General features: G+C 42.1%; 1 protein-coding gene across 2 annotated transcripts; it reads left to right on the top strand.

The window, feature by feature from the left end:
* Window positions 1–770: 770 nt before the first annotated feature.
* On the top strand, window positions 771–25,913 carry CTTN (cortactin). Of its 2 annotated transcripts, XM_034061719.1 has the most exons (15): window positions 771–912; window positions 3,895–3,978; window positions 4,413–4,486; window positions 5,925–6,054; window positions 9,014–9,124; window positions 9,519–9,573; window positions 11,603–11,713; window positions 12,873–12,983; window positions 14,676–14,731; window positions 15,840–15,909; window positions 16,134–16,282; window positions 22,329–22,418; window positions 22,508–22,691; window positions 23,578–23,649; window positions 24,211–25,913. In XM_034061719.1, the coding sequence occupies exons 2-15, from the start codon at window positions 3,895–3,897 to the stop codon at window positions 24,345–24,347; spliced, it is 1,434 nt and encodes a 477-aa protein (XP_033917610.1). In that variant the 5' UTR covers window positions 771–912; the 3' UTR covers window positions 24,348–25,913. The 2 variants fall into 2 exon arrangements, with proteins under 2 accessions (XP_033917610.1, XP_033917611.1); XM_034061720.1 differs by lacking the exon at window positions 12,873–12,983.
* Window positions 25,914–26,965: the final 1,052 nt, after the last annotated feature.

Genomic DNA, 26,965 nt, shown 5'->3' with positions numbered 1-26,965 from the left:
TACAATAATTGAGCCTATTTACACTGTGACCTGACTCCACTTGGCTTTAGGGGTCTGGAGGCAGCTGTCCCACCAAGAATGGGAACTACTAGTGAGTTGTATTCCTCTCTCCAAAACTGATAGAACTGTTTGCCTGGGTTTCTTACCCATTATTACTGTTTGAATTTGTGTATTTACTTGTAATGTTTTTCACGAGGAATGTCAGGCTTTGGGGTCTCTTTCCCTGGGAATAAAACAGTGGGAGAACCCCTCCTGAAGCGTTACAGCTGCGTTTGAAGACCTGTTTGCTTCTCTTTCTTGCCATGTTTCATTTCGATAGCCCAGGAACGGTCATATGTGAATCTTTTGTTCACTGACAGATCCAAATCTCAAGATGCTGCAGTTGCAATGACGGTGCAAAAGTAAGTATTAATATTTAAGAAGAGAAAGCCAAAAAAAGCCCGTTTCAAGCTGTGCTCAATCTGCTCTAGCCATTTTTAGAGTCCTGACGGTGCATTTTTTGATGGGGTAGTGCTTGCACAAAGGGCTTTTAAAACCTAGGGAGAAGATACATTATAGATATTATACATTACAAATGTAATATACAATATATATAAATATATATATGTATTATAAGCATTTATATATATATATATAAATATATATATATTCCCCTCTCGTTTCCCATCTGTGTCCCTCATCCGTGCCGTAGCTGCTGCCGCTCCCCCGCCCGCCCAGCGGCCCCCTCGGGGCGGTGTTACAGGGAGGCCGGGGCGGGTCCGGATCCCACCTGGAGCCGCCCCAACGTGTGCGGGAAGAGGAAGTGGGAGCTCGGGAGAAGCGGAAATTGCAGCAGCCGCCGCCAGCCTGGGGAGCACCAGCTGGGAGCCAGGGCAGCAGCGGCCGCAGGAGGAGGTGGCACCGGGCGGCAGCGTAAGCGCGGCGGGGATGGGCCGCGGGGGTCCCCGGCTCCTGTGCCGCCGGTGGAGCGGGGAGGCCCCGGGCTGTACCCGCACACCCGCTTGTGCTGGGGGTGCGGAGCGACGGGGAACCCGGCGGGGAGGCTTCGTTGGGCCGGGAGAGGGCTGAGGCGGACAGGGTGGGGTTGGTGCTGGGGGGGGTGCGGCCCGGCAGTCCTGAGGGGAGCTGAGGGGCTGTGAGGCGGCGGAGGAGGAAAGGCCGAGCCGGGGGTAGGTGACTGCGCTTTTGTTGTTTTAAACTCCATGAAGCTGCTCAGAGATAACACATCCCCCTTTGAAAGAGGATAAAGCTGTCTGCTGAGGGCTTAGGGGGCTTGGTGAGGGGGAGAAGCTACGCCATGGCCAGCGAAAGTCGGGTCTGAGGTTATTGCGCCCTCGGAAAGGAGGGCAGGCTCCCTCTGTGTCCAAGGGGAATGGCAGCCAAGGGTCCAGGATAACAGCGAGGTGCCCCATGGAGCCTTTGCTGCTGGTTTCTCTTGGCCTGCAGTGCTATGCCTGGGTTTAAAAGCGTTGGCATTTCCCTTTGTTCCTTCAGGAGTTTGTTGTAGGCCCTGGGGAAGAGCGGAGCTCCCGAGGTGAAGGGGCTGGGTAGGGTGGTGGTTAGTCATAACAGTGGTGAGGGGCAGAGCTGGCCAGATAACCTCAAAGCGTATATTTAGTCTGACTTTGAGCCGTAGTGTTTTCCTTTTCCTTCAGAAATATGACCATGTGAGTCAGTGACTCAGAAAGAGATCATATTTCTCCCCATGTTGCTTTGGAATAGTGAGCTGCTGCAGAAACCAGGCTTATTCCTGTTAGCTCCCCACCAGCAATCAGAGAGGTCCTGACTGGGATTCCTTGTTACTAAGCTGCTTAGCTCCCTTTTGTAATTAACATCAGTAATGAGAATGCAGGGTTGAGGTGTGGAAAGATGTTGGCGTTCATGTGCATAATTTAGGGGAGAAACATGGTGGATTCTGGATTCTGTAAAGGTATGCATGTGAAATCCTTTCTTTATTGTTTGTGAGAGTGTGAGGGGGAAGCAAAGAAATCTGGATTTCTAGATCTAAAAGATGGAGCTTTTGTTCTTTTGAATGCTTGAACGCAGCTGAATGTGTAAAGCAAACTTAAACAATCAGGTAAATGCATGAACCAGGTTGTCTTTTATGCCAAATATAGAGTAACCATGCACACCTGTGCTTCAGCTCTTGTCACCTGAACATCACTTCTAAACGAATTGTAGAGCGTGCAGCATGGTGGAGCACAGGGGGAAGGATACAAACCATCCCTCCTAGGTTTGGTTACAGAGGTAGAACTTGCACCCCACGTTGAGTTTCATTGTTGAGCTGGTTTGGTTCTGCTTTCCAGCGCTTTAGTTTTGTGAGGGATTTGATTTAGTGAAGGCCGTGTGGCACACTAAAGGGTAAGAGAGCCTGAGATATGATGAGAAGGCTTTAGACAGAATATTCTGAGGAGAATGGTAAAATGCCAGTGTTCTAAAGATTTGTATTACAAACTTGCAATCTCACAAGTTTTCAGAATATCAACTAATGTAACAAAGGTTAATACTTTCATTTCCATAGGAATTTGGAGATGGGAGACCTGAAGAAGCATAAGGGGAAATGCATTACAAGTTTATCAGGACATCATCTGCTCTACTCTTACACCCTCCTTCCAGGCTACTCTGTCACTTGCTACCTTGGTGTTTGACCATCAATTGCTCTCATTCTTGTTACCAGTCCTAAAATGCCCCTTACAAGTGGCTCATCAGCTCATTCTGTCAGGCTGCTTTATTTTTGTCTGTGCACTTTATCTATGTATTATTAGCTATGCATTGAAAAGAGAGATTTCATTCTACCTATTGGATTATCCATATATTATGAATGAAATAATCCACAATAATCTTTTTAATTAGAGAGAGAAGGGTAAGCAGACAGAATGATGGTATGTTAAAGAACTGTAGTGGAATAGTAATCAGAAAAGATAAATCCTTCCTCTAACTTGTGTGTCTGAAAAGCTGGATAAACAGAAAGCTTTTTAGAGTTCAGTTGTTTTTGGCTTACCTAGAATAAAGGCCATAAAATACAGCACTAGCTCTTGGCAGATCATCTTTTCTGCTCACTAGTCACAAAAGCGTTAACTGAAAGTGTCCAACTTGATACTTCACAGGGGATAAGGTTTCCAGAAAGTGAGATGTTCAAGGTTATTAATTAGCTTGGTAAAAAAGACTGGAATTGCTTCTAGATGTTATTTCTTCCCTTGTTACAATTGCTTCTTGCTGTCAGTGCTCCAGCACTCACCCTCTATTTCTCCTGAGAGTCAGATAAGATGCTGAGGTTGTGTACGTGTTTCACGAGGGATTATCTGATAAACACAGTAACTTGGTTGTTCCAGGCAGGTGGACTAATGTCTAGGTTGCATGCAAATTCTCACAGTTCTCTGGATTTCTTTCATAATGCTAAAACTCATTATGCAATGAGTTTGGGTAGGTATAATGTAAGATAATGTAGGCTATGCTGCCTAATGAACAATATCATGCTTATCATTGCTAATGGCTGGGGAAAAAAGCCAATTCCTACACTTTAAATATATGCATAGGGCCTAGAATTAGCAGCAGTCTTTGGAAGTGGATGTTGGTTTGAAGAGCTGTTTGAAGAGGAATCTTTCAGTGCAGTGAATGAAGATACATATTAATTTGAGTGAGGAAAGACTTCCTTGTTCTCTTTGAAATCCTGTCAGTGATTGCTCCTAAGCTTTTTGCAGTAGGAAAACTAAAAGGGGTTTTTAAACCAGCTTGAGACCCAGTGGTCTTTCACTGCAAAAGTAGCTTGTTTGTGTGTTTAAATAACATCCTTCATTGAGAAGTTTGGATTGCCTCTCTATCAGCTTATACGTGATGTAAACAGGGTTGACATGTGACTGGAGCGTGACAGAGCTTGTTCTGATGGTGTTGCAGATGTGGAAGGCTACTGCAGGCCTCGCTGTTTGTATCAACCAGGTTGACGGAACTGATGACTGGGAGACGGATCCTGATTTTGTGGTATGGCTTTTGAATGTTACTGATTCATTCAGCAGAAGTGCATAACGTGATGTATTAAAGAGGAGTTCTGCAGGGTGGGGGCTATATCTCAGCCAACTAAACTAATAAGAACATATGCCTAAAGACAAAATTAGCGTTTTATGTTTGTGGGTTATTAAAACTGCCTTGTCTTGCCTGGGTACTGCAGGGGAGTCTCTATGGAAGAGGTTTGCATCAAGAAGCAGTAGCCTCTTGGGCTTGAATGTCTGCTGTCCATTTCAACAGGGGACAAAGCATGGGGCTTATGGCAGAAGAGAAGTGAGGGTGGTAGTAGCTTCTCTTCTAACTCTTCTGATGTCTCTGACTGTTGAAGGCTTTTGTTGTGAACTCTCAAATGCAGATAATTTAGCAGTGTCTTTGGGGTTTTAACTCTTCTTTATGTGTGTCTTTTGCAGAACGATGTGAGTGAGAAAGAACAGCGCTGGGGGGCTAAAACTGTGAAAGGATCCGGCCATCAAGAGCACATCAAGTAAGGCAGCTCTCTTTTTCAATTTATTAATAGTCACAATCCCAGGTGACTTTTAATCAACTCATGTTCTCAGTTACTTGTATCTTCATAATTAAACAAGACTCTCTGTAGAAGATTTATTTGCCAGATTGCTGGTCTTTCAAATGTATTAGTGTCTTCAGATCTGAAATGAAGATCAGGAATTTGGTGTAAGGACTCTTAAGTCTTTCTTTGTAACTGGATTGTTATTTTTCCTGCCTCTTTGTGTCTGGAAGGGTTCTTTGTCCTGGTTTGGGGCCAGAGCCAATAGTGCCAGGAGAGAGGTTTCTGTTGGGTGATGTGAGCAGCTCCAGTTTGGTACTTTCAGGGTACATTTGGTCCCTTAATTCTTAGGTTTTGTTGAGAAAACTGCTATCAAACTCATAAAAATTCTGGCAGAGTGACAAACGGAGCCCTCTGGCAGAAAAGCAAATGAGTGCGTCAGGGAGGGCTGTGTGAGACAGAAATGATCCATCTTCTGAGTCTTGTGCTTCTTATGCAAAGTGTCTGAGACTCAGCTTTAAAGCAGTTTTAGGAAATCTGTGGTTGTGACGTTCATTTTGGGTTTGCTTGTGTCTTTCTGGGGCAGCAACACGCATGCTATAAAGCTAAGAATAAATGTCATCGGTGTTGCGAAGGGGAAGTGACTGAACTAAGTGGGTTACTTCAGGGATCGATGTTATTCCGCCCTTCTTGGGGTACAGTGGGGATGCTTAGTGGCCAAATTCCACCTGAGGAAGCTTTAAACTGGTGGGAAGTGTTTAAAGGTGCAGTTTACTACCTTGGCTGCTTCTTCTCATATGTAGCCTGTGCTATTATAAGTTCAACTCCTGCATGTTGCAGTGGAACATCTGGGTGCATCATGTCTCCTTCTGTCCTTTTATATTACAGTTGTGTCCAAAATACTTAGTTAGAATCAGAGTCCTGTTACCATAGGGACTGTCTGATAAGAGATGATTCCTATTCTGAAAAGTTGCCATCTAAATAAAAAGTGTTGGAAAGAATTTGAATTAGATTAGAAGAAAACGTGTTTCAGGCACACAGGAATTCTAAGTAGTTGGTTGTTCAAATAGCAAAATACCCTTCTATCTTAAACCCAATGTTTTGCAGTAGAAAAACTGTCCAAAAAGGCAACCTTGTCTAGGGTGAGGTGTCCCTGCCCATGGCAAGGGAGTTGGAACTGGATGATCTTAAGGTGCTTTCCAATCCAAACTATTCTATGATTCCAAGAATAAATTCTGTTGCACAGAATATCATGAAGTGTTTTGTGTGCTGATAAAGCAAGAAGGGCTTGAAAAATACAAGTTGTCCAACTTTAGTTAAGATGATATTTTTATCATCTTTTTATTTTGCATGCTTTTGAAGTTTTCTTCTGAAACTTTCATAGTAAAACTCCCTGCTTAATTATCTGTCTTTAAAGTATTCATGAGCTGAGAGAGAATGTATTCCAAGAACACCAGAACCTCAAAGAGAAGGAGCTTGAAACAGGACCAAAAGCTTCCCATGGCTATGGAGGGAAATTTGGTGTTGAACAAGATCGCATGGATAAAGTAAGTATTATGAATGCTTCCCTGGGTATATGTTGTAAGTCTTGCCTCACTTTGCCTGTGGCCAGCACAACTACATATGTGAGGTAAACTTGGTGAAGGTGCAAAATTGTTCCAACATTGCTAGCTTCAGAGATGCAGGAGCTGAGATCATGGCATAAGCTATAGGCAGTGGTGGCTCATTTTGATGGCAGAAGCAGCACTCATACAGTGCTCTATCAAGGACACTTGTAACCACTACTACCCAGTTCTGTCAGGCCGTCATGTTCTGTTTCCCAGATATATCAAGGCACTCTTACATAAATAACTGAACTAAAGCACTTGAAGCATCAGGAACAAGTATTTCAGGTGGCAAATTAGGCGTATATGGATGATCAGAAGTTCTGGGATGCACAAGGTACCCACATTTTTGTTTGATGCTTGCTCTGTCTTTAGAGCAAGTCTGCATGCTTATGTCCTGAGTGGATTCCCCTGGAGCCAAGATTCAAGTTTCTAAATGTATAGTTTTAAATTAGCAAAGTACTTAATGCATGAATAAATCCAGTTTAGTTTCAGTTCTGTGCCAGAGAATGAAGAAAAGGGTGGGCAGCAGTGGTACATTGTCAACAGTGACAACTAATCATTGTGTTTTAAAAGTCATTGATGGTAACATTTTACATAAGGACTTGATGGCATTTGAACTTACACTCTATTAACAGAAGAAATGATAATTCTTAAGGTAATTCTATTAACCATGTGATAGTTAGGCACACCAACTTCTGGCTAGTTTCTTTCAGGTACTCTTAAAATAAGAGCCAAACTGTTTCCTGAACAAGAATGATATGATTTTCTTACTTTATTTACTTTCTGGGTTTGTAGTAATTTGGCAGCTTTAAGTTTTTGCTGGATTCCCATATTCTGGAGTAAATTGCAATATAATTCTCAGTGAAAGAGGCTACCCTAACCTTTGAATCTGGGAAAGGAATTGCTGAGCACATTCAATCATTAGTCCTGTGTAGCTCCTAGCATCAGCACTTTATCCCTCTCCTGACTGATACTGGTGGCACGAGATGTTCATAAATTATGATTTTAATAAAGCTTTCTTCCTTATAGCTGCAATTCTAAAACCTCCTCATTGAGGTCTCTCCTTCACAGGTACCTGTTCCTCTGTGCGGGTGTGCTGGTGTTAAGGCTTGACTCACATAAGTCAATGAATGTAACTGCAGCATTGTCATGGTACAGGTTTTTGCTGTATTTAGGACAAAAACTTCGTACTGACTTAAAATGAACAGTTACATCATTCTATATGGCAGACCTCTATAGCTGATTTAAAATATAGCATGGTATTGTACTGAGGAATTCTGAGGGCAAATTGCTCTGAAATACAGATTTCTGAGAAAAATAGTTTACGTGTCTTTTCTAAAAAGGGGTTTGTGGTAATGGTTGGTATTTGATGAAATTCAAAGTTCTGGTACCACATAAAGAAAACAACATGCTTAAACCTCACCCACCTCAACTGATACAGCAAAAGAGAGGTCACATAAACCCCAGAATTTTCAGAGCTTTGTGTCTTTCATAAATGTAATGGGAAACAGGAGCCTTTTCCGTGACATTTAACAGTTATTCTGCTACAGAACACCTGCAAAATGAACAAGAGTATGACTGGTTCAGTCAGGAAAATAAAGGAGCTTTTATATTGCTTGTAAGCTAAGGTAGTGTCCTGTTATTGTCATCCTTGTTCTCTTACTTGGCAATTACTTCACCCATTATGTGTGGTAATGTTTTGTTTTCCTGAGTGCTGGGAATGTTCACTGTAAATACTGTAAAAGGCAAGTTACTTACTAGACACCTTGTGTCCTCAAATGAATTCACCTTGGTCCAGCTGTCTGGTGCTGGCAGAAGACAGTTTCTCATTCCTCAAAGGTCAGAACTTGGGGCAGCTGCTTGGACGGCTCCCTGCTGCAGATGCTGACTGCCTTGAATGGGGCGGGTGGTGGTGTTGAGTCATGAGAGGTGATTGTCATAGGGTGCAGCCTCTCCATCTGATCACAGCTGTGTGTGGCAAGTTAGAGTCTTCTCTTTCTGCCTCTTGACAGTAATTATATGTATTTGAGACTCAAATGTTGAAGTGACAAAGTGCAAGTTGCTCTGACCAGAACGCAGTTTTGGCACTGGACAAGAAAAAGCATTTTTGCTGTTATGCACCCCTCAAGGTGCTTGGCTCTACCATCAATCCCAGGCTCTACAGGGGTGTCCTAGCACTAGATTAAAGTAACACTAGCAGATGCTATCTGGATGTACTTGCAGGTGTGTAATTACACATCCCTGTGTCTTACCTGAAGCCAGTCACAGTGTGATGTAACTGTGCCTCAGCTTGCTGTGTTCAGCTTGAGTTCCAGGTACAGGCTCAAACTGAAGATTGTGGTGCTGGGATGCCTTTGGCATGGGGAGCTCTGCCTTAACATGGAAGTACCACTTCATGTTGAGATGCCATTTTGCATGTGAAGAGAATGTATACAGAGAAGATGCCTAAATTTGATTTATGATCAGAGCCCTTCCTTAAAAGAATGTCAGTGGAAAACCTACCTGTAGTTGTATTTGGTTACAATCTACTATCTGGGACTAATCCTTACTTCAGATTCTGCATGAACACCATCAGGATTCTGTCTGTATCTTTCTTGTTTATCATTCCTGTGCTTTTGAAGTAAAAATGCATAATGTAAAGCAGTCTTTACATGAAATACACTCACTGCTGTCAGGCTGTTTCTTGACACTTCATTGCCTGGGCTGTATTGGTAGCATGCTGATGGTCTCAAAGACCTCTCAAGAGAGTAGCCATTTCCAGGGAAGTTAGTTTCAACAAGAACACTGGCAGTGATGTGTATTTGTAACAAAGCTTGTCCTCAGGTTACATGGTGCAGTGTTTTCCATGCAGAACTGTGTAGAACTGCTGGCTGTTTCTGAACTTTCCATTTGTTTTCAGTCAGCTGTTGGACACGAATATCAAGCCAAACTCTCTAAGCATTGCTCCCAAGTGGATTTGGTGAAAGGGTTTGGTGGCAAGTTTGGGGTGCAAACTGACAGAGTTGACCAGGTAAGCAATTCCATTTCATATACAGCTACTCACAGTAGTTAAGTTTCTCATTTTATATGTACAGCTGAAAAATTCCTATACCTATAGTAAATAGGTATAGTAGAATACCTATTCCTATAGTAAACTAACACTGGCTTTTATGGAGATAAATAACTGTTTAAAGCAAGATAGAGGAAGGCCCTACTGGGAAATTGAGATGAGTTGAAAGGAAAATCTACTAAATGATCATACAAATGAATATGGCCTGAAGATAAGTAGATATTTATGCCCCTGAACAAGGAGGTCAGAGCAGGATGGAAAGACACAGGAGCTTCCTGTGCTGTGCTCACTTAAGTGCATGCAGTTTTTCTACTAGTATCTAACTCTTTGTCATGCAATTTTATTTCTCTTCCAGTCAGCTGTTGGATTTGAATATCAGGGCAAAACCGAGAAGCATGCCTCCCAAAGAGGTAAAGTGGTGAGGTGGTCATCTCTGTAGACACATGCATTTTATAAATAGTAGAATAGACCTCTACTCTTCTACTGTTTGGGATAGTTTAGTGAGGCAGTTGTTTAGTAATGTTCTCAATGAATCAAATGTTGAGGGGGTTGGGAGAAAAACAAGATGAAAAACTGAGTTTCAAAACTGTTTCCTGAGTTGTTGAGGTTTTGAGACAAGGAAATAGCATCATCATGATTGTCATCATGAGTCTTATTTGTCTTACACAAGTGAGGATCAAGGAAGTAAGGATCATTTTAGGAAGACTGGGAGTTGTTCTTTAGTGTATTGCACCCTGTTGGAAATAAGGAGTACATTTAAGAGGAACCATCATAAACTATAGGGCTGTTGGCCATCTTATTTTCTGTGTTTAAACTTTATTTTGCGTGCTAAAGAGCAATATTTCATTTTGAAAGACCTTTTTCCCCCTCAATTGCTGTGATGGTTCCATTAAAAGCTTCATAATACTCTCAGTGTAGACTGCTCAAGTGGTTTTCATGCAAAATATGGAGTACAGGCTGACAGAGTGGACAAGAGTGCAGTGGGGTTTGATTACAGGGTAAAGCATAAACCACAGAAGGGTGAGTCTACACATGTAGTAGTGGGCTCATCCTCTGATGTAGGAGGCAGTCATGATAAGGCAGTGTTGTAAAATACTAGGAATTTTTACATCTGTTGTACTTATACCCTGCTGAAAGTTAACACTGAATAAAATTGATATTGCTGAAAACTTTGACTTCTAAAAAAGAAACCTAAACCACAGGATTTGACTGCTTTTAAGTGATGAGCCAACTGCTCTTACTTTGGAAGCGTTTATCAGATTTAGAGTTATTATTGTGTTGCTACTCAGGTTGCCAGGCAGGTCTGATCAAAAATTGACCATTTAATTGAAAAATTGTGACACTTTTGCCATCTCTTTTTATCTCAAAGAAGCATTTACACTCTAAAATGCCAAAGAGTACAAGGGGATGTTTGTGTAGGAGCATCCAGGCTGTTACTGACATTGGTTTTGACGTTCACTTTGCTCAGTGTCTAAAGAATTGTATCAAGGAATCAAATAGCAGAATTGCTGATATTGCCCAGCAGTTGAGCTCCACATGCTGCTGCTTTATGTGCCATCCTGAAGAGTTAAAGAATTCAGAAGTATTTATGACTTAAATGTCTGGAATCAAGATTAAACAGGGATGTCACTTCTTCATTTAATACAGGGTGTAATGTTAGCAGGTCTGATTATCACAGTTTTTCAAGATAATGCTTTGTTATTGAACACTTACAAACAAAATTATTCACTGTTATCTCTAGATTATTCCAAGGGCTTTGGTGGTAAATATGGTGTTGACAAGGACAAAGTGGACAAAAGTACTGTTGGCTTTAAATATCAAGGCAAAACAGATAAAACATGAATCACAAAGTCTATTATTATTTTATTTCAAAATGCTAGTTCAAATCAAGCAGCCTTTTAAACTTGGGATAAATATTTTGGTTAGGGTGGGTTTTTTTTGTGGTAAATGTGTGTTTGCCCTTTGTCTATGCAGATTTTTGTTCCCCTTAAATGAAAAGGAAGGCATTGTAAACTGTCCCTGTGTGTTTCACAAGCACATTTCCAAAGGACTTCATGTCTATAGGGTTGTTATTGAAATAAATGTGTAATTGCACAGATCTGTGGTATTCAGAGGAGGTATCAAGTCCTTCATTATTTCTGTATCTGTGCTCTACGTGTGGCTTTAGGTAGGAGATGCATCAGACTCTTTAAATATTACCGAGTCTGCGTGCTATAACCTGCACTGGATTTGTGGTGCTTCCTTGCTCCGTGATCCCAGAGTTACTGAATGGGTATCCTATGCCTCTGCTGACAGTGTAGCAGGGAGGGGAAAAAGGGAAATACACTATCATTAATGACAGGGCAACTTACCCCAGAACATTTTACTGTGTTGTTTTTTATGAAATACTCTTTACAGTCATAAACTGCAATAATGTTTTCTGAAACTTCATGCATACAGATTATGTAAAGGGGTTTGGAGGCAAGTTTGGTGTGCAGACAGACAGACAAGACAAATGTGCACTTGGCTGGGATCACCAGGAGAAAGTGCAGCTGCACGAATCCCAGATAGGTATATCAGTTCACAATTCCTTGCCTTTCTTTCTGACTTCCCTCATTTTGACATTTCTCTTCCCTGTGTGAATCCTCCTCCTGGGGTATCTTTGGCCACAGCCTTACAGTAGCTGACACGGGTCTCCTTCTTCTATGTTTGAATGGTTGCTGTGTATTGGGTGTACTGGTGTCTGCAAAGCAGGTTTAACGCATCTGAGTCCCCCAGAAGCTCTGACTTCTCCAGATTTATCACTTCAGTAATAAATTCTCACTGGAGAAGCTTTATGAGTTTGCAGGTAGCCTGGATTGTTTTTAACTTTTTCAGTGGAGTTGTTCAAACCACACATTAACAATTTCTTTGTACAACTAATCTTCCTTTTCTGGTTTCTGTTATATGTACCCCTGGTTTTGTGCAGGGGTAATCTAATATCTAATGTCCTTTCTCATTGCCAGTTGAGGTACCTATTCCTATGGAATACAGGTACCCAGAGCAGAAGTTGCTCCCCAGCCCTCTGCCTATCACCACCCTTAACTTAAAGAAACAAAATAAATTGGTTTGTTTTTCAGTTAAAGAAATAAAAAGTGATCTTCGGATTCATTCCAGAAGGATTGCCTGAAGGCCTCCTCTCTTTTTGTGCCTTCATTTTATACCATATATTATAATGGCTCTTCTAAGGCAGCATTTGGGAATAGTCATAACTCTTAGCTCAAGCTGTGCAGAAGCAGGATTGTTCCTCTTCTGTTAGACAATGCTGTGCAGGAATATCTGGAGGATAGCCTCTCTGCCCTATCTTGACATCTCTTTAAAAGTCAGATCTCTAGTGTACAAATACTAAGCACACTGATGATAACCACACATTTTAGTCTCTTGTATCCTTTTGTATGTTGTTTCGTTCTGGTGAACATGTTATGTGTGTGTATTTGTGTTTGTAATGTTGATTAAATACAAGTGCATTATGCAGTATCTATGAAAAATGTGAAGAAGTGCTTTATTCTGTGACTTCAGAATGGTGTTCTGGCTAGGGTCTGATAAATCATGTTGACCTCTTCCTAATCTCAAGTGGAAGCTTCTTTTGAATTTCCTCTTACAAAAGTATATTGAGATGATGTTTTCACCATTCAGAATGATTGATAATTGAAAATACTGCAAAACTTTGAGTGTCATGTGGCTTTTTCAGACTATAAGAGTGGCTTCGGAGGGAAATTTGGTGTACAGACAGAAAGGCAGGACCCATCTGCTCTGGGGTTTGATTACAAGGAGAAACTAGCCAAGCATGAATCTCAACAAGGCACCGTTTTCACTTGTTACTCTCTTAACAGTGCAGCCACTTCTTACACAGTCCTAAATAGTTCTCTGAGTAGATTGGTGCTAGTAATGTGCAGCCACTTTCTTGCGCTTCTATTCCCACATGATCTGGCAACGTTCTTCCGTTTCACTCTTACAGTGTTACATAAAGCAAGCCTGTTTTCAGGAAAGAGATAGCCAATGTTTAGTTAAAAGCTCTATAATATGCATTTATTTAATAGCTATATATACAATGCAATAATAACATTAGTAGTATCATGATGTTCATGGCATCACGCTGACCAGTTTTAGAGTAAATATGAGGTTTTGCCTTTAAAAATTGGTGGGGAAAATATTCAGCTAAGGGCCATGGATGTAACCAATAACAAGCAATGAGTTACAGCAAGAGCATTTTAAAATGATTGTAGTCGTTAAAAGAAAGAGGGAATGTTTGTGGTTCTTGGGTGAGCAAATGCTCTTTATTCATGCTCTCTTTATTCATTGTGAAATAGTTGGGGTACAAACCATGAATTCCTGGTTTTCCGTTATCTTAAAGTGAGAAGTCTGGATCAGGAAAATGTAAGTTTAGTACATTTATTCTGGCTGAAAATACATACCAAGCTGAAGAAAATGAGGATGTTCATTCTGATAGTCAGTATTTTCCTGTGCTGTAGCACACAAATACACCATCAGATGTGCCTTAGCAGAGCCCAAGTAAATATGCTAAAATAGCTGGCTAGGGGACTCAAGTGGTTTTGGGGCTAAGAGGAGAAGGAGTAATTATATTTAGGGATGTATAGGAAAGCCTGTGCATCTACAGAGTCTAAGGGCACATTCCTACAGCTCACTGCCACCAGGAAGGTGTTTTTCCAGCCACACACTCTTTCTGCATCTGTTGTGCTAGTGCTGATGCTCATCAGATGTTTCTCTCAGTACTAACTCCCTACAAAGAGCAGAAAGCTATTTTTGGGGCACTTGTTTTTGTTTTTAATGCCACTGATTTTGGAGTCTTACAAGTGCTGGAGTTAGCATCAAGTGAGCAGAAGAGTGTGCAGCTCAAGGGTGGTATGGATAGCATGGCCACCCCATTTCTGTGGTTGTGAGTTGCTGCAGGCTCGTGCTGTCTTGTGGAATTGCCCCTTTCCATGTGTAGAGCAGGAGTTATTACCGATTACTTTAACATCCATCAGTTGGGTATCACAACTGAATCCACTAGAATGAGAAATTTATTATATTTGCCTGTCATTCATAGAATTTACCATGTTAAAGAGAAAAAAAAACACCACCTCTGTGGTCACCGAAGACTGGATAGCGCTCCTTTGGGCAATGCAGAATTGCTTAGGTTATATAACTGCAGAGGGCTAAGAATTGGTGCTGTGAAAGGCTGTGTTACAGAAGTGATGCATTAGAAGGGCTCATCCCTTATTCCTTGCTTGATACCTTATCAATCCTCAGCTTAATGTTTACTCAGAGAATGCATGTGGCCCACAATCTGTCATCTGCTGGTGTACCTGAAGGCTCTTGTGTATCCTTTCTGCATCTAAAACCAGGTTGCATTTTCTTTGGCGGCTGTCACTGTACCTCTGCATGCAGCTGAAATGGCTATTTATTTGCATTTGAAATGGCTATTTGCATTTGGCAGAAAGATGGGAGGGGTAACAAAGTCCTTGCTCTAACCCTTTTATCCTGATTTTAGATTATGCAAAGGGATTTGGTGGAAAGTATGGAGTACAGAAAGATCGGATGGATAAGGTAAGTTGCTTAAAAGAGCCATGACAAATAGTCTGTGGGGATGCAGTATAGTCTGGTTAGATTTGTAGTGTTCAGCTCACAATTTCTGGATACTTCTCCAGTCTAATAGTAGAGTTCTGTGCTTTTCAGAATCTTTAAAAAGCCAGTTTATACAGACAACACTGATGCCAGTTTATACACACGTCTGTGTGTACAGAGGTGTAGTGTATATAGATAAGTAGTGAAAATTGAAGCATGGAAATTAAAAAAATAGTAAAATTTATATGAAATGAGAGAAAATCCATTAATTCCACAATTTCAGTCGTGTCTTCTAACACGTAGCTGATGCCTTATATCTTGAGGATATCCTTCTAGTGAACTGCTTAAAATAGGTGTCTTTTACCTACCAACTTTGCCCACTTTGATTATCAGGAACTTTCTCTTTAGGGTATTCTGGTTTAGTATTCTGTAACAGTAAAGGGCAGCTGATATTCCCCTTCTGCCTGTCCATGAAGAAGTCCTTACTGAGATTTATCTACTGAATAAGTTTACTCTCAGCTTTATGTAGGACATTTAAAGTGAGAAAGTAGCGGAGTTTGACAGTCTGTAGGATCTTATTTGTGCCTTCAGGACTCAAGGCCATTCATTTAAAAACCTCTCCTGTTTTGACACTGTTCTCAAACACAATGTTGTTTTAACAATATCTGCTTCTTTATGGAGACTAGATGGTTTTACCTTGATGAAAATCCTGCACAATGTAGATTAGAACAGCAACAGCTACACAATAAATGCTTAGGACATTGACTCAGTTTTGATGAGTCACCTGTTCATAAGCTACATTTGTTTTCTAATTAATAGGATTTGAATATGTTTAAACCTGCCCCTGGAGATTAATTCTTCTGTAGTTCAATTTGCAGAAAGGGTTATTCCATTTGTCAAGTTTTGATTCTTCCTGATTTTATTTCGGTGTTCTGAAAACCAGGGGCAATATCACAATAAAATGTCACAGATTGAAGCTGTGTTCTGAAAACCAGGGGCAATATAACAATAAAATGTCACAGATTGAAGCTGTCTGAATGTCTTTATGAATTTGTGTGTTTTAATGTATTCTTTCTCTCCTTACTGATAGAATGCAGCAACTTTTGAAGATATTGAGAAACCAGCATCAACTTATCAGAAGACCAAGCCAATAGAAGCTGGTAAGACAGTGGCCCTAAATCCTTTCTTTGGAGTTAATAATGTTCAAAAGCCTGGAATATCACATGGATAGAAGAGAGATAAAAGGACTTTCCCAAATGGGCTGTGAGCTCAGAGAGCATAAAAGCAGAAACATGTTCAATCCTAGCAGAAATCTGTACGAAAAGCTCATTCCAGGCTATCTTTATTCAGAACCTTAACATTTGACTTTCATTTAATGTTACAGTTGCTAACAAAACAAGCAGCATCCGAGCTAACTTTGAAAACCTAGCCAAGGAAAAAGAGCAGGAAGACCGAAGGAAGGCAGAAGCTGAGAGAGCCCAAAGAATGGCTAGAGAAAAACAAGAACAGGAAGAGGCTCGAAGGAAACTGGAGGTCAGTAGGATTCAAATCCCATTTGAGCAGCGTGTTTTGTGTGTTTCAATGCAATGCTGGGAGAAAAAAGAATCTTTTAAGGAAAGATACTTTGTTTTTTCCAGCCAGACCTTAAAGTTCTGTGTTTTTCCTGTGTTTGTACCTGTGCTTTACTTGTTTGCTACTCCAGCCATCTATCAGCATGCACCATATGTATACCAGACATCAGCTAGGGTGATAGAGGAACACTTAATAGTATGTATATTTTTACTAGGCCTATCCCAAAATATGTAAGCTCATCTTGACCACTAGCATTTGCAGCCTGACCTTTTCCTGCTGTGCCTTTTGGTAATACCAGATTCCCATGGACACAGAGGAGCTCATAAGGGGAAGAGACGTGGTCCTATGAGAGTGCTTGTTCAAGTAGTTTAATACCATGGTTCTGGTTGGTAATGCTAGTTTTTTGGAGCCTGTATTGTGGAAGATGGAGGTGGTATCACCCATTGGTATAGCACATGTGATGAGATTAGAGGAAATAACCTTCCAAGTGTTAACTGAATCTTAGTTTGGGAATTAAGAATCTTAGTTCAGCATTGGCATGGTTAAAAGCTTTGTGATTTTTGTGTTACCAGAAGCAAAATAATTGCAGGAAATGCTTAGTCAGAACCTGCATCTCAGCTGCTTTATAGGATTTGCATATTTGGTGAAACTCCACTGCTGAGATGGGAGGATTTGTTTGTTAATAGTAACTCACCCTTTGTGTCCATTTGTTCCACAACGCCTGAGGTGCCTTATCAGTAATCCTGAAGGCCTCTGTCTGCAGCTGTGTGACCTTTCCCACAAGCTGCTGCAGCAGTGTTTGTCCAGAGCCTCTGTGGCAGTTTCCCTTGCAGTCCCGTGCTGTTACTCTGATCTCATTGCCTCATACTAGTAAACATCGATATTATGGCAGGGAATGGGAAGCAATTGATGCTGGCATTAAGAGTAGTCCCTCTTTTTCCCTTCTTCTTTTCTTGTTCTACATACATTTGTTTATACTAGAGAAGAGTAAGCATAGGACATAAAAGGAGACAGTCCTTTAAATTCTGAATAAATGCTTCTTAGCCATACATGTGCATTGAAACTGATTAAAACACTGATACCAAAGTAGGATGCTACAACTAGTGCTACTAGTGTTCCAAGCAGGAATAACCAGTAGGGAGATTGAGCAGGTCCTTATTGAAAGCACATAGTACTCAAGAAGATGCCTCATCAACATCTTCATTGCCACTTGCTATGCTGAAGAGACCCTTCCGAGGAGAGTGCTTGTCTGGGACTCTTGTCATTGCTCTTTCTGGTTGGCTGTGGGGGAGTTTTCCCATTTCCTTCTTTCTTATCTCTTTCTTTCTCCTCCTTTGTTTTTATTTTCCACCTAAAGTATCTTTCATTGTTAGACCCAGTGTAGCCCACCTACTGCAGGCCCCACTGATACATCTTCTTGCATATGAATTTGTCTCAACATCCTCCATAAGACGTCTGGAATCCAGGAAAGACTGTCAGATGGTTTCTCAGACCCGTTTGGTCCTTTGCCTGACCACAAATGGGACAGACCCAATGACTGGTTTCTCAGATGTGGCAGATACTTCCTCTTAGTGGGATGCTGCTTTGAATGTCAAGGTTCTGGTGTTCATCCCATTCCATCAGTATGGTCTAATTCATCACAAGTTTAGACTTTATGTAAATAGTTTGTTTTACAAGTAGCAAGAACTAAATGCATGGTAGGATTCTGGTAACCTAGCTCTGATCTGAAACTTATCTGGGACATTCTAGCTTTATAGGATAAATCAAGTCTCTCCATCTAAAGTGACAGCTGCTTTGGTTTTTTTTATTTTCAGCTTATCACCTCTTCTGCCTTAAGCTCACACAGTACATCTTGAAGCCATATGCTCACTGCATGCATGTATCACAAGATGAATGGGGGTTCATCTTTGTATATCAGTAATTTCTTCTAATGCTGCCTTTCATCCCTGTGGATTTGGTGAAATTTTAATACCTTACCCTAACCATTGGGTTTTGTTACTGTCCTGTTACACCTTTAACACAGCATCTTAAAGCTAGGAGAGGAGGAGAGAGCTGGAGTTGAGAATTCAGTCTTTTCTACTGGATAAGGTCATCAGGCTTGCTCAGGGGTGCTACTCTGAGCCTTAGTCAACTTGGGACTGCCCTGTGTCACTCTTGGCACCATCCTCCAGCACACAGAGAAAAGCTGATCCTTTGCCTTGAGGAGAATCTCTTGGTTCCCCTCTCCTCAGAGCAGTAAAGCCGGAATGCATCCAGTCTGTGCAGTTGTTCTGGGAGCTTTTCAGATGAGAACAGTCGAATGCTTCACCACTTGCTCACTCAGAACCACAGCAAAATGCTATCAGCATGTGTCACCACCTCCTTCTGGTGTAGCTGTTCAGCTGGTAGCCCCTTAACTCTTCTAGCTATTGTCAGGCTGTCTCTGCTCCTGAACTATTGTCCACTTTTCATTACAGCACTGCCAGTATCTAGGTCTAGCACCTAGCTGCTTCCCTCACAAAGTGCTGCTTCACTCCTCATCCTCTCCAGTCCTTGTCCTTGCCATCAAGACTGCAATACTAATGGAAGAGCTGTAGTCCCTCAGCTCTGGGGGCTGTCCTATGGGGTGATGAAAAATGGGAACAAATAACTTTTTGGACACAACCTGGAGACAACCTTGAGGTGCACATTGCTCTTGAAAGTGCAGATCCTCTCCTTCAGATCTCCCTCCTCTTGACACTCACTTTCTTCTGTAGGCACATTGGGTATGGACAGCATTAAGACTTGTAACTTACAGCAAGCAGCACTGTTATCTTTGCAGGATTTAATTTAGCAGATACTTTTACTGGTCTCCAAATAAGGAAGAACTGTGATACAGGCTGATGGATATCACAGGTATTGCATTGTTAATCAGGCTATTCTGTACCCAGGAGATCCTTTTCTTGCTCTTGCTTCCAGTTACTTCTGAGACTTGCTAAGAAGTATCAGGCCCAGGGGGAAATGGGCTTTCTCATTCACCCTGCTCTTTCATTTATTTTCTCTGAGATTTATATTTTCACCTGGCAGTTGCTCCATTCCAGCATCACTACTTCTGCTTTGTTCTTAGACAAGTGTCTGGTGTCTTTAGGACTTCTCAGCCTTTCTGAAGCTTCTCAGGTCACCTTAAGGATGCTGATGGCAGTTGATAAGGCAGCATTCCTCAGCCAAGGACTGTTACTTCCTTGCTTTGATTTGGTTGTTTCTAGGGGATTCTACAAAAGACCAGTCCCTATAACCAGTCCATCCTGGAACACCTGGGTCTTACAGTGAGTGTTCTGAAGTAGAAAACCGGACTCATTATCGAGTCTCAGGTGGTACGAGCTCTTTTGTTGCAGGATACTTTATCTTAACTCAGTGCTTCACCTCTTGGCTACTGCTTCATGGAAGTGTCTCTTTCCTAGGGCAGGTGGCAACTCTGATACCTCAGACCCATCTTTTTGGTACTTCATGTCTGTTTTTTGCTCTGCACCTTTGCTACAAGCAGGCTGATGTTCCTCAAGATGCAAAGAGGTACTTTGTGTGATGGCCATGTCTCCAGGGCATGCTTTTTATGTGCCCTCTGTCTCGACAAGTAGGGCTGTCAGTATATTCTGCAATACTGTGTGGTTTCATTGCACCACAGTTGTGTTTTCACAATGAGTAGCAGCTATGTGCCAGTGCATCATCCTGTTGGCTCTCATTGTCCCAGCATGGCCTGTCTATTTTGGCACTGTAAGTAACCAGGCTTTCTGCTTAGCATTCCCTTCCACTGCATGGGTTTGCAGTCTGGGCTGACTGGAGTAAGAGGTTCAGCTTCTCCATTAGCTTCTCCATTAGCTCTCTTGCCATTCATTTTGGGTGAATTTAGGCTTTTTTTTGTTACCCGCTTCATTTTTTCATTGAGCTTTCCTCCTGCTGAGGAAACAGTTTTCCAGAAGGGTTTAAATGTAGTAACACAGGTTCTCATGAGTCATTGAACTGTTATGTCTTCCCCCCCCCCAGTTCTGTCTCAGAAATGACTTACTTTCTTTACTGTTATTTTTGCTGTAAGTGTGGGTTAAATTCACACCATTATGCTTGATTCTTTTCCTTGTGCTTCATCAAACTCTGTTGCCTGGACACATTGATATTTCCCCCAAAACTGGTATTTAAATTCCACCATAACCAGATGAATAATGTTCTTCCAGCCTGAGCATCTCCATGCTTAATTGTGTGATACTGCAGGGAAGGAGGGAGGATGAGTTTAAGGAGAAGCTAAGATGGCACTGGCTGCACTGCCCTCACTCACAAGCTGAGCAGGAAAAGGGGAGGGATGTAAGCCACATTGTCCACAGTTACTGTGAAGGGTGGGGATGGACTTTGACTTAAGTGAACTTCCTTGTAGAAACAGAAAGCTTTCTTACTTCAAGAAAGTGTGTGGGCATACACGCTCCCACAATGAGAAAGTACATATGGGCTGCGTTCCTTCAAGAGCCCTGTTTCCTGGTGATCCCTTTGCTCTTGCTTTTCACATATGTCACACAATCAATGGTGTTCAGGGAGCTCTTTAGCTGCTGGTTTGAATTGACAGGTGCCTCATGGTTTAGCCAGCCTCTGCTACCTTAGGGAACAAAGCAGGATGTTCATTCCCATGGAGCATTTCAGTGAGGAAGAAACCCAGCCTGAAGGGGGACCACACACTTTAGGTGTTTCAGGGCAGTTATTCTGTGCCTATCCTAAGCTGTCGTCTGGCTTTCAGAGACCTATTTCCTAGGACAAATTACTCGAGCTGTTGCCATGCTTGACACTGTTAATGGATTACTGCTATTTAGCTTGTCCCCAAACTCAGATTTGACTTCTAAGAAACACTTTGCTGGTGCTTTTTGTGCTGTAGCACAGGAGTTGAAAGTGGGGGGAGCACTGTTTGCATCCAAACTGTTTCCATGAAGGACAGCACTGGGCTTTGAATTGTCTTCAAAGCTGGCTCTGTTCTCAAGACCCACTTTGCTTTCTTTGTTGTGTTTTTCCTGAGCTGTGCCAAACAGAGGGAAGGAAGAAATGTTTTCTAGCAGAGCCCTATCCCTTCATCCCTGGACCACAATTTATCCTGAGAGTCCTTTGGGGAGTTACAGCTTGATGGACCGAAACAACTGAAGTGCACAGTGTCTCATAACGTGTATTCTCTTTCTTACTACAATGAAGAAGAAACTTGGGCCCTAGATCCACAGTTTTCTTATTCCCTATGGTAAAGAAAGAAAGGCAAAAGAAAATAGCTGATTTTTTAAAGTCCTCTAAGTCATGCAAGCACTGTTGCATTTCTTGTGCTATGGGGTCCTGGCTTCCTAATGAATGGCTTTCTAATGATGATTGTGGACATGCCCTTTGACTCACAGGTGGGATGGTACAGCATGAACAGCCTGAGTACCAGAGAACGCTTGATTCAGATCCATGTTACAGGATACAGTAGTGATACTGGTTTTGTTTCTATTGCATAGAACTTTTCTGAACGTTTGAATCCCTCATTGTCAGTATTTAGGACCTGGGTTTGTCTGAGCTGTTCAGTCTTTTGCCTTGGACGTGTTATGCAGACCTGCAAGAGCTTGCAGGATCATTTCTCATCAAAGATAATAGATCAGTTGTACAATTAGAACATGCGGACTTCAAGTTCTCTAAACTTAAGCTAAAATGGGACACAAGGCCTAGCAGAATGAATGTTGGACACAGAAACCCTGCAGCTCCTATGGAAATGTGCCTCAGAGCATTTTTAAACATGCACATATGTACCCGCACAGGGATTGTTTCTGCACTTTTTTCTCCTCTGCTGTATTTCTGAGGCTTTACTGTCCAACAACACTAAACCTTAAGGCAGGTCTAATGGTCCAGCCAGTCCAGCCCTCTCTGCTGCCTGTTTGCGTCAGTTTATTGCAGCATAGGCTGGCTGTCATCTTTCTTACTAGAAGCTTGTTTCTTCTTCAGAGCCATGACATCAGGGATTAAAGTGCAATGAAGTTTTTCTTTCTCTTCAATTTAGGAACAAGCTAAAGCCAAAAAACAAACTCCACCACCATCTCCTGCCACGCAGCCAGCTGAGCAGAAGGCACCCTCAAGCCCAGTCTATGAGGTTAGAATCATTTCCAGTACCTGCTTTTTAATCCTAAGTGTTGGAACCTGTTTACACACCCTTGACAAACCTCACCTGTGCTTCTGCAGGATGCAGTTTCCTATGAAGCAGAGCCTGCCTACAACAGCACCACATATTCAGCTGCACGTGAGCCAGAGCCCAGCTACAAAGCTGCAGAGTCAGACTACCAGGAAGCAGTGAGTAAGCGAGAGGCAGAATACGAACCAGAGACTGTCTATGAAGTGGCAGGGGCAGGAGAGCATTACCAAGCAGGTAGAGTGTCTATTTCTGATATTAAACCTCTAAAGATAAAGATTGCTTCCATGTGCAATGACTTAATAACATTCTGCTGACAGGATACTGTCCTAGTTCTCTAAAGTCTCAGTCTGATGAGACTTCTTTAGATTCTCCACCAGCAAACTTTAATTAGGGAATGAAGCTGCAGCTGGAGCAAGGTTGAAATGACTTAACTTGGGAGATGACAGTGCAGTAATTCTGGTGCTCCCTAGGGTATCAGTTCAAAAAGAACTTCAGAAGTGGTTACCATTGCCCCCCTCTGCAGTGTGTGAAGAAAGCACAGAGAGAAAATGTGTGCTGGCCTGCCAAGCACAACACTGTCAGCACTTTCTGGACTCTGAAACGGATGTGATGTGCGCTGTGCCTTTAATGGAGTGGAGTAAAGATGTCCAAAACTAATCTAAACTGGAAGAATAAAGGTTCTTTCAAATTCCTGTTTTTCTCACCTCTTCTGGCTACCAAATGAGGTGTGAAGAATGACTCTGCTTGCTCTGGTACCAAACCTGTGAATTTTAAACAGGCCCCTTTCTCCCCTGCTCCATGCAGACTTAACTGGTATTAAATAGTCTCTTACTCAGTGACCTTGAGCTCAGTGGCTGTTCTGTCACACAAAAGTGTTATAAGGCTGATCATGTCTGTTTCATACCCTATTGAATACCTACTTGTGAACACTTCCTTCAGCCTTTAATTGTGTGTGATTTAGGGAAAAAATCCATTTCAGAAGGAGCATCAGCACGTTTCAAACCTGCATCATTTGTTCCCTCCTTCCTATGGGGGCTGGCAGTAGAATTAAAGGAGGAGCACCACAGGTGACAGGTAGTGTGCTTCATGCTGTTAATTTTTCTCCTATCTCTCTCTCTAGAAGAAAATGCTTATGATGAATACGAAAATGAACTTGGGATTACAGCCATAGCCCTTTATGATTATCAAGCTGGTAAGCAAAGCTCTTGGTTTTAACCTCTTTGAAAACTTTGTTCTGCACAGATAAGTCTGGATTTTTCCTTTGAGAGTTGGGGTTGGAGAGGGCTTTAAGATCATCCAGTTCCAACCCCCACTCTTGTAGTAATGCATGAGATAAAGCTGTGAAGATTTGGTGATTGAGCAATAGCACTGAGCTACTTCTGGGAGCTACTAACCATTGTTTCTGAAAGAGTGGGAGTTCTCAAAAGCTCTTTAAACCAACTGTTAGCACTCAGTGAAACCCTGGGCAGAGAGGGGTGCTGTAAATCCTGATTGATCTTGGGGAGAGATCAAGACAGTGAAGTGGTTTTCAGTGTGTTAGGTGGGAATTGTTGCTCTAAGTTAGAAATGCCCTTAAAATGCAGTAGGTAAGAACCATCCTGCCAGAGGATGAGGAAGTGTCTTTGGGGACAGTCATTGCCTGGTGGCCTGATGGCAGAGGGGAAGGTGAGGGGTGTCTGTGGTGTGATTAGTGGTGGGTTGGGACGTGAGCTGCCCCTGTGTGAATACTGAGCCTCTTCCGCTCTCTCTGCAGCGGGTGATGATGAGATCTCCTTTGACCCAGATGACATCATCACCAACATAGAAATGATCGACGATGGTTGGTGGAGGGGGGTCTGCAAAGGCCGCTATGGGTTGTTCCCTGCCAACTATGTGGAGCTGAGACAATGAAGCCTCCTGTCTCCTGGTTATGCCTTAATTCCCCAGTCAATAAATCTGACTTAATACACTACAAATCATGATGCTTTTCTGAGGACGGAGGGGTATATACATATTGCTTTTATATTTAATACTTTGCTGATGCTTTTTAAGATGTTTATGCCACAGAAATCGCTAATATATTGTAACTACCATGTTCTTCACTAAGGCTCTAAAATGATTTTCATGCATTTGGAAACATCTCTCTGCCAAACTAGCAATTGTCATAGAAAGCCTTTGGAGGACAACTAGCCGTCTGTTGTAATAGTGCATGTTTTACTCATAAGTGAGCAGATTTACTTAGTGTTTAAGTCTAGTTAGTCTTCCACTAAATGTTTTCAGCTAAGGAGATCATGGCTATGCAGGTTATTTGCATTTCCCACTATGGAGGAGTGGGGAGGACTGAGGAGGTGCATATTGTTTTCTTTTCCAGATAGTGCTTGACAAAGCAAAGAGAATGCTTGAAATTTGCAGCTACTGGCAGTTAATCAAAACCTGTCCAATATTTATGGAATATTAATGTTAGGAAGGAAACAGTCTGGTTACTTTTTCCTTCTCTTTTAAAGTGAAGTTCCTTGGCTTTTACACTGATTTTTATTATTAGTGTTCCTGCTCCTCCTGTTCCTGTGATCCCAGAGGAGGGCTGCAAACACTCTAGCACTGGTTACCCCAAATTCCTTCACTTTGTGTTTTGGTTTCACCCTCCTCTTTCCCAGGAAGGCTTGGAAAAGTTCCTATACAAGTGCTGAGATGCTCAACGAGGGAAACTGGCATCCAAATCTGTGTGACCACCTGCAGGAGTAGCCTTGTTGCTTTAAGCAGGGGAAAAAGGCAGGATGGAATTGCTGTGTGCAGTGCATCCTTTGCTCTTACAGGCAATAGCCTGCTATGCAGTAATGACTTTTTATGCAACCATATTTGAGTCAAGGAATGTTAATACAAATAATTAGGTTTAAACCCCATATAAATTAAACCTTACAAGAGCCAACTCCACTTTTCCTGTGGTCAACACAAATTTCCTGTAGTGTTCTACTGAATACCAGAATTAAACCTGTTCTTTGCCAAAACTGAAACTTGTCCTTCTAGAAAGTGACTTCACTGCAGATTTAGGGTCCCTACCAAAGATAGCAAGTTGCATCTAATAGCGCATGTGTTCAGTGTATGTAGTGTCTGTTTCCACCTTCTGATCCAAATGGGAATGGCAGAACTGGTGCAGTAACTAAGAAAGAATACAAAGATTTGGACCAAGGGAATCTAGAAGTCCTGTATAAGATGGTCAGATGCATAATGTAATAGGGAGAAGGCATCACGTTGAACCAATTCTTGGATGGTCGGGACAATCCAAAATGAATGTCGTGTGTGTCATGATTATATATTTCTTTTCCTTCTCATGGTCTCATTTCCATGTTGTATTTGCGTTACTATAGGGTTGGGTTTTCTATGCAGTTTATTTTAGCCAATTTTGCCTAGAACACCTCATAGGGATATGATTTTTGTAAATTAAATATTCAATAAACTTTTGGAACCATTTGCATGGAATATTTTGGTATTTTTAAACTGCTTTGTCAGTCTGTTTGTTGCAGGTGGTTCCATCTTGTCTCAAGCTTACCTGGAACCAGTCTGCATCCTCACTGCCTATGGAAAGCTGCTGCAGGATGCTTGGTGCTGGCATGAAGGGCACCTTCATTCTTCTAAGTTGCTGCTGCTTTCCATGTAGTTCCCTTAGAAACTCCCTTGCTTTGGCTTTTGCTCCTACTCTTATGTGGAAATATTTAGAGCCAAATTTTGTCTTTTATTGCCTTTAAGTTCTGCTACAAAAGAGGTGAGCTGTGGTTTTGGTGAAAGAGTTGCTTATGGCTTCTGGGAATACTGATGGCTGCAGGGCATTGAGTGCTCTCGGAAACAGCCATCAGCTACAGTCAAATAAGCTTTGACATCGTTTTAAAGCTGTTCTACTCTCAGTCATGACAGGGATCCTCAGGTCTGAGCTTTGCTCCTGTGAGTCTTGGCTGCAGGAAGGTGCCCCAAGTCCATGTTCTACAGTTTCTAATCCTGACCTTTACTGAGAAGCTGAGACTTGATCATGTGCTGCTGGAAATGCTAAGGAAGAAAATCCTAACATCCTTCTTATTATTCTTTAATGCTACTACATCAACAGGAGACACAAAGCTTCAGAGCTCACCACCATCACTCCTAAAGTACAGCGAGAGGGACATTCCTTAGCAGATAAGCACATCATGGGAGAAGGAAATGTGCAGGTACAGGGAGGGGTGGAGTGTGGGGTTATTATAGCTCTGTGCTGCTAAAGGCAGATTTGAAGGGGTCAGTGTGGATGATGGGCACAGCAGTGGGGAGGGCTGAACCCTCCCTGGTTGCAGGATGGTGCCATGCCAAGGACCTTTTGATGTGTGCTGGGTGAAGGTGTGTGGGGTATGGCTGTGAGGTCTGGCCCAAAGGGCTGGAGGGTGTTGCTACAGCTCCCTGGCAAGAAAGGAGCTCCCAGCAGGGAAAAGCTCAAAGGGGAAGAAGCAGCAGCTCCATGTCTGAACTTGCTTCATGTAACAGAAAGTTTCATCTCTGAAGTACTGATT

Source organism: Melopsittacus undulatus, chromosome 4 (genome assembly GCF_012275295.1).
Source record: "Melopsittacus undulatus isolate bMelUnd1 chromosome 4, bMelUnd1.mat.Z, whole genome shotgun sequence".
Taxonomy (NCBI): Eukaryota; Metazoa; Chordata; class Aves; order Psittaciformes; family Psittaculidae; genus Melopsittacus; species Melopsittacus undulatus.
Note: the sequence above shows the minus strand (reverse complement) of the source record. Positions and strands in the feature narration are given on the sequence as shown.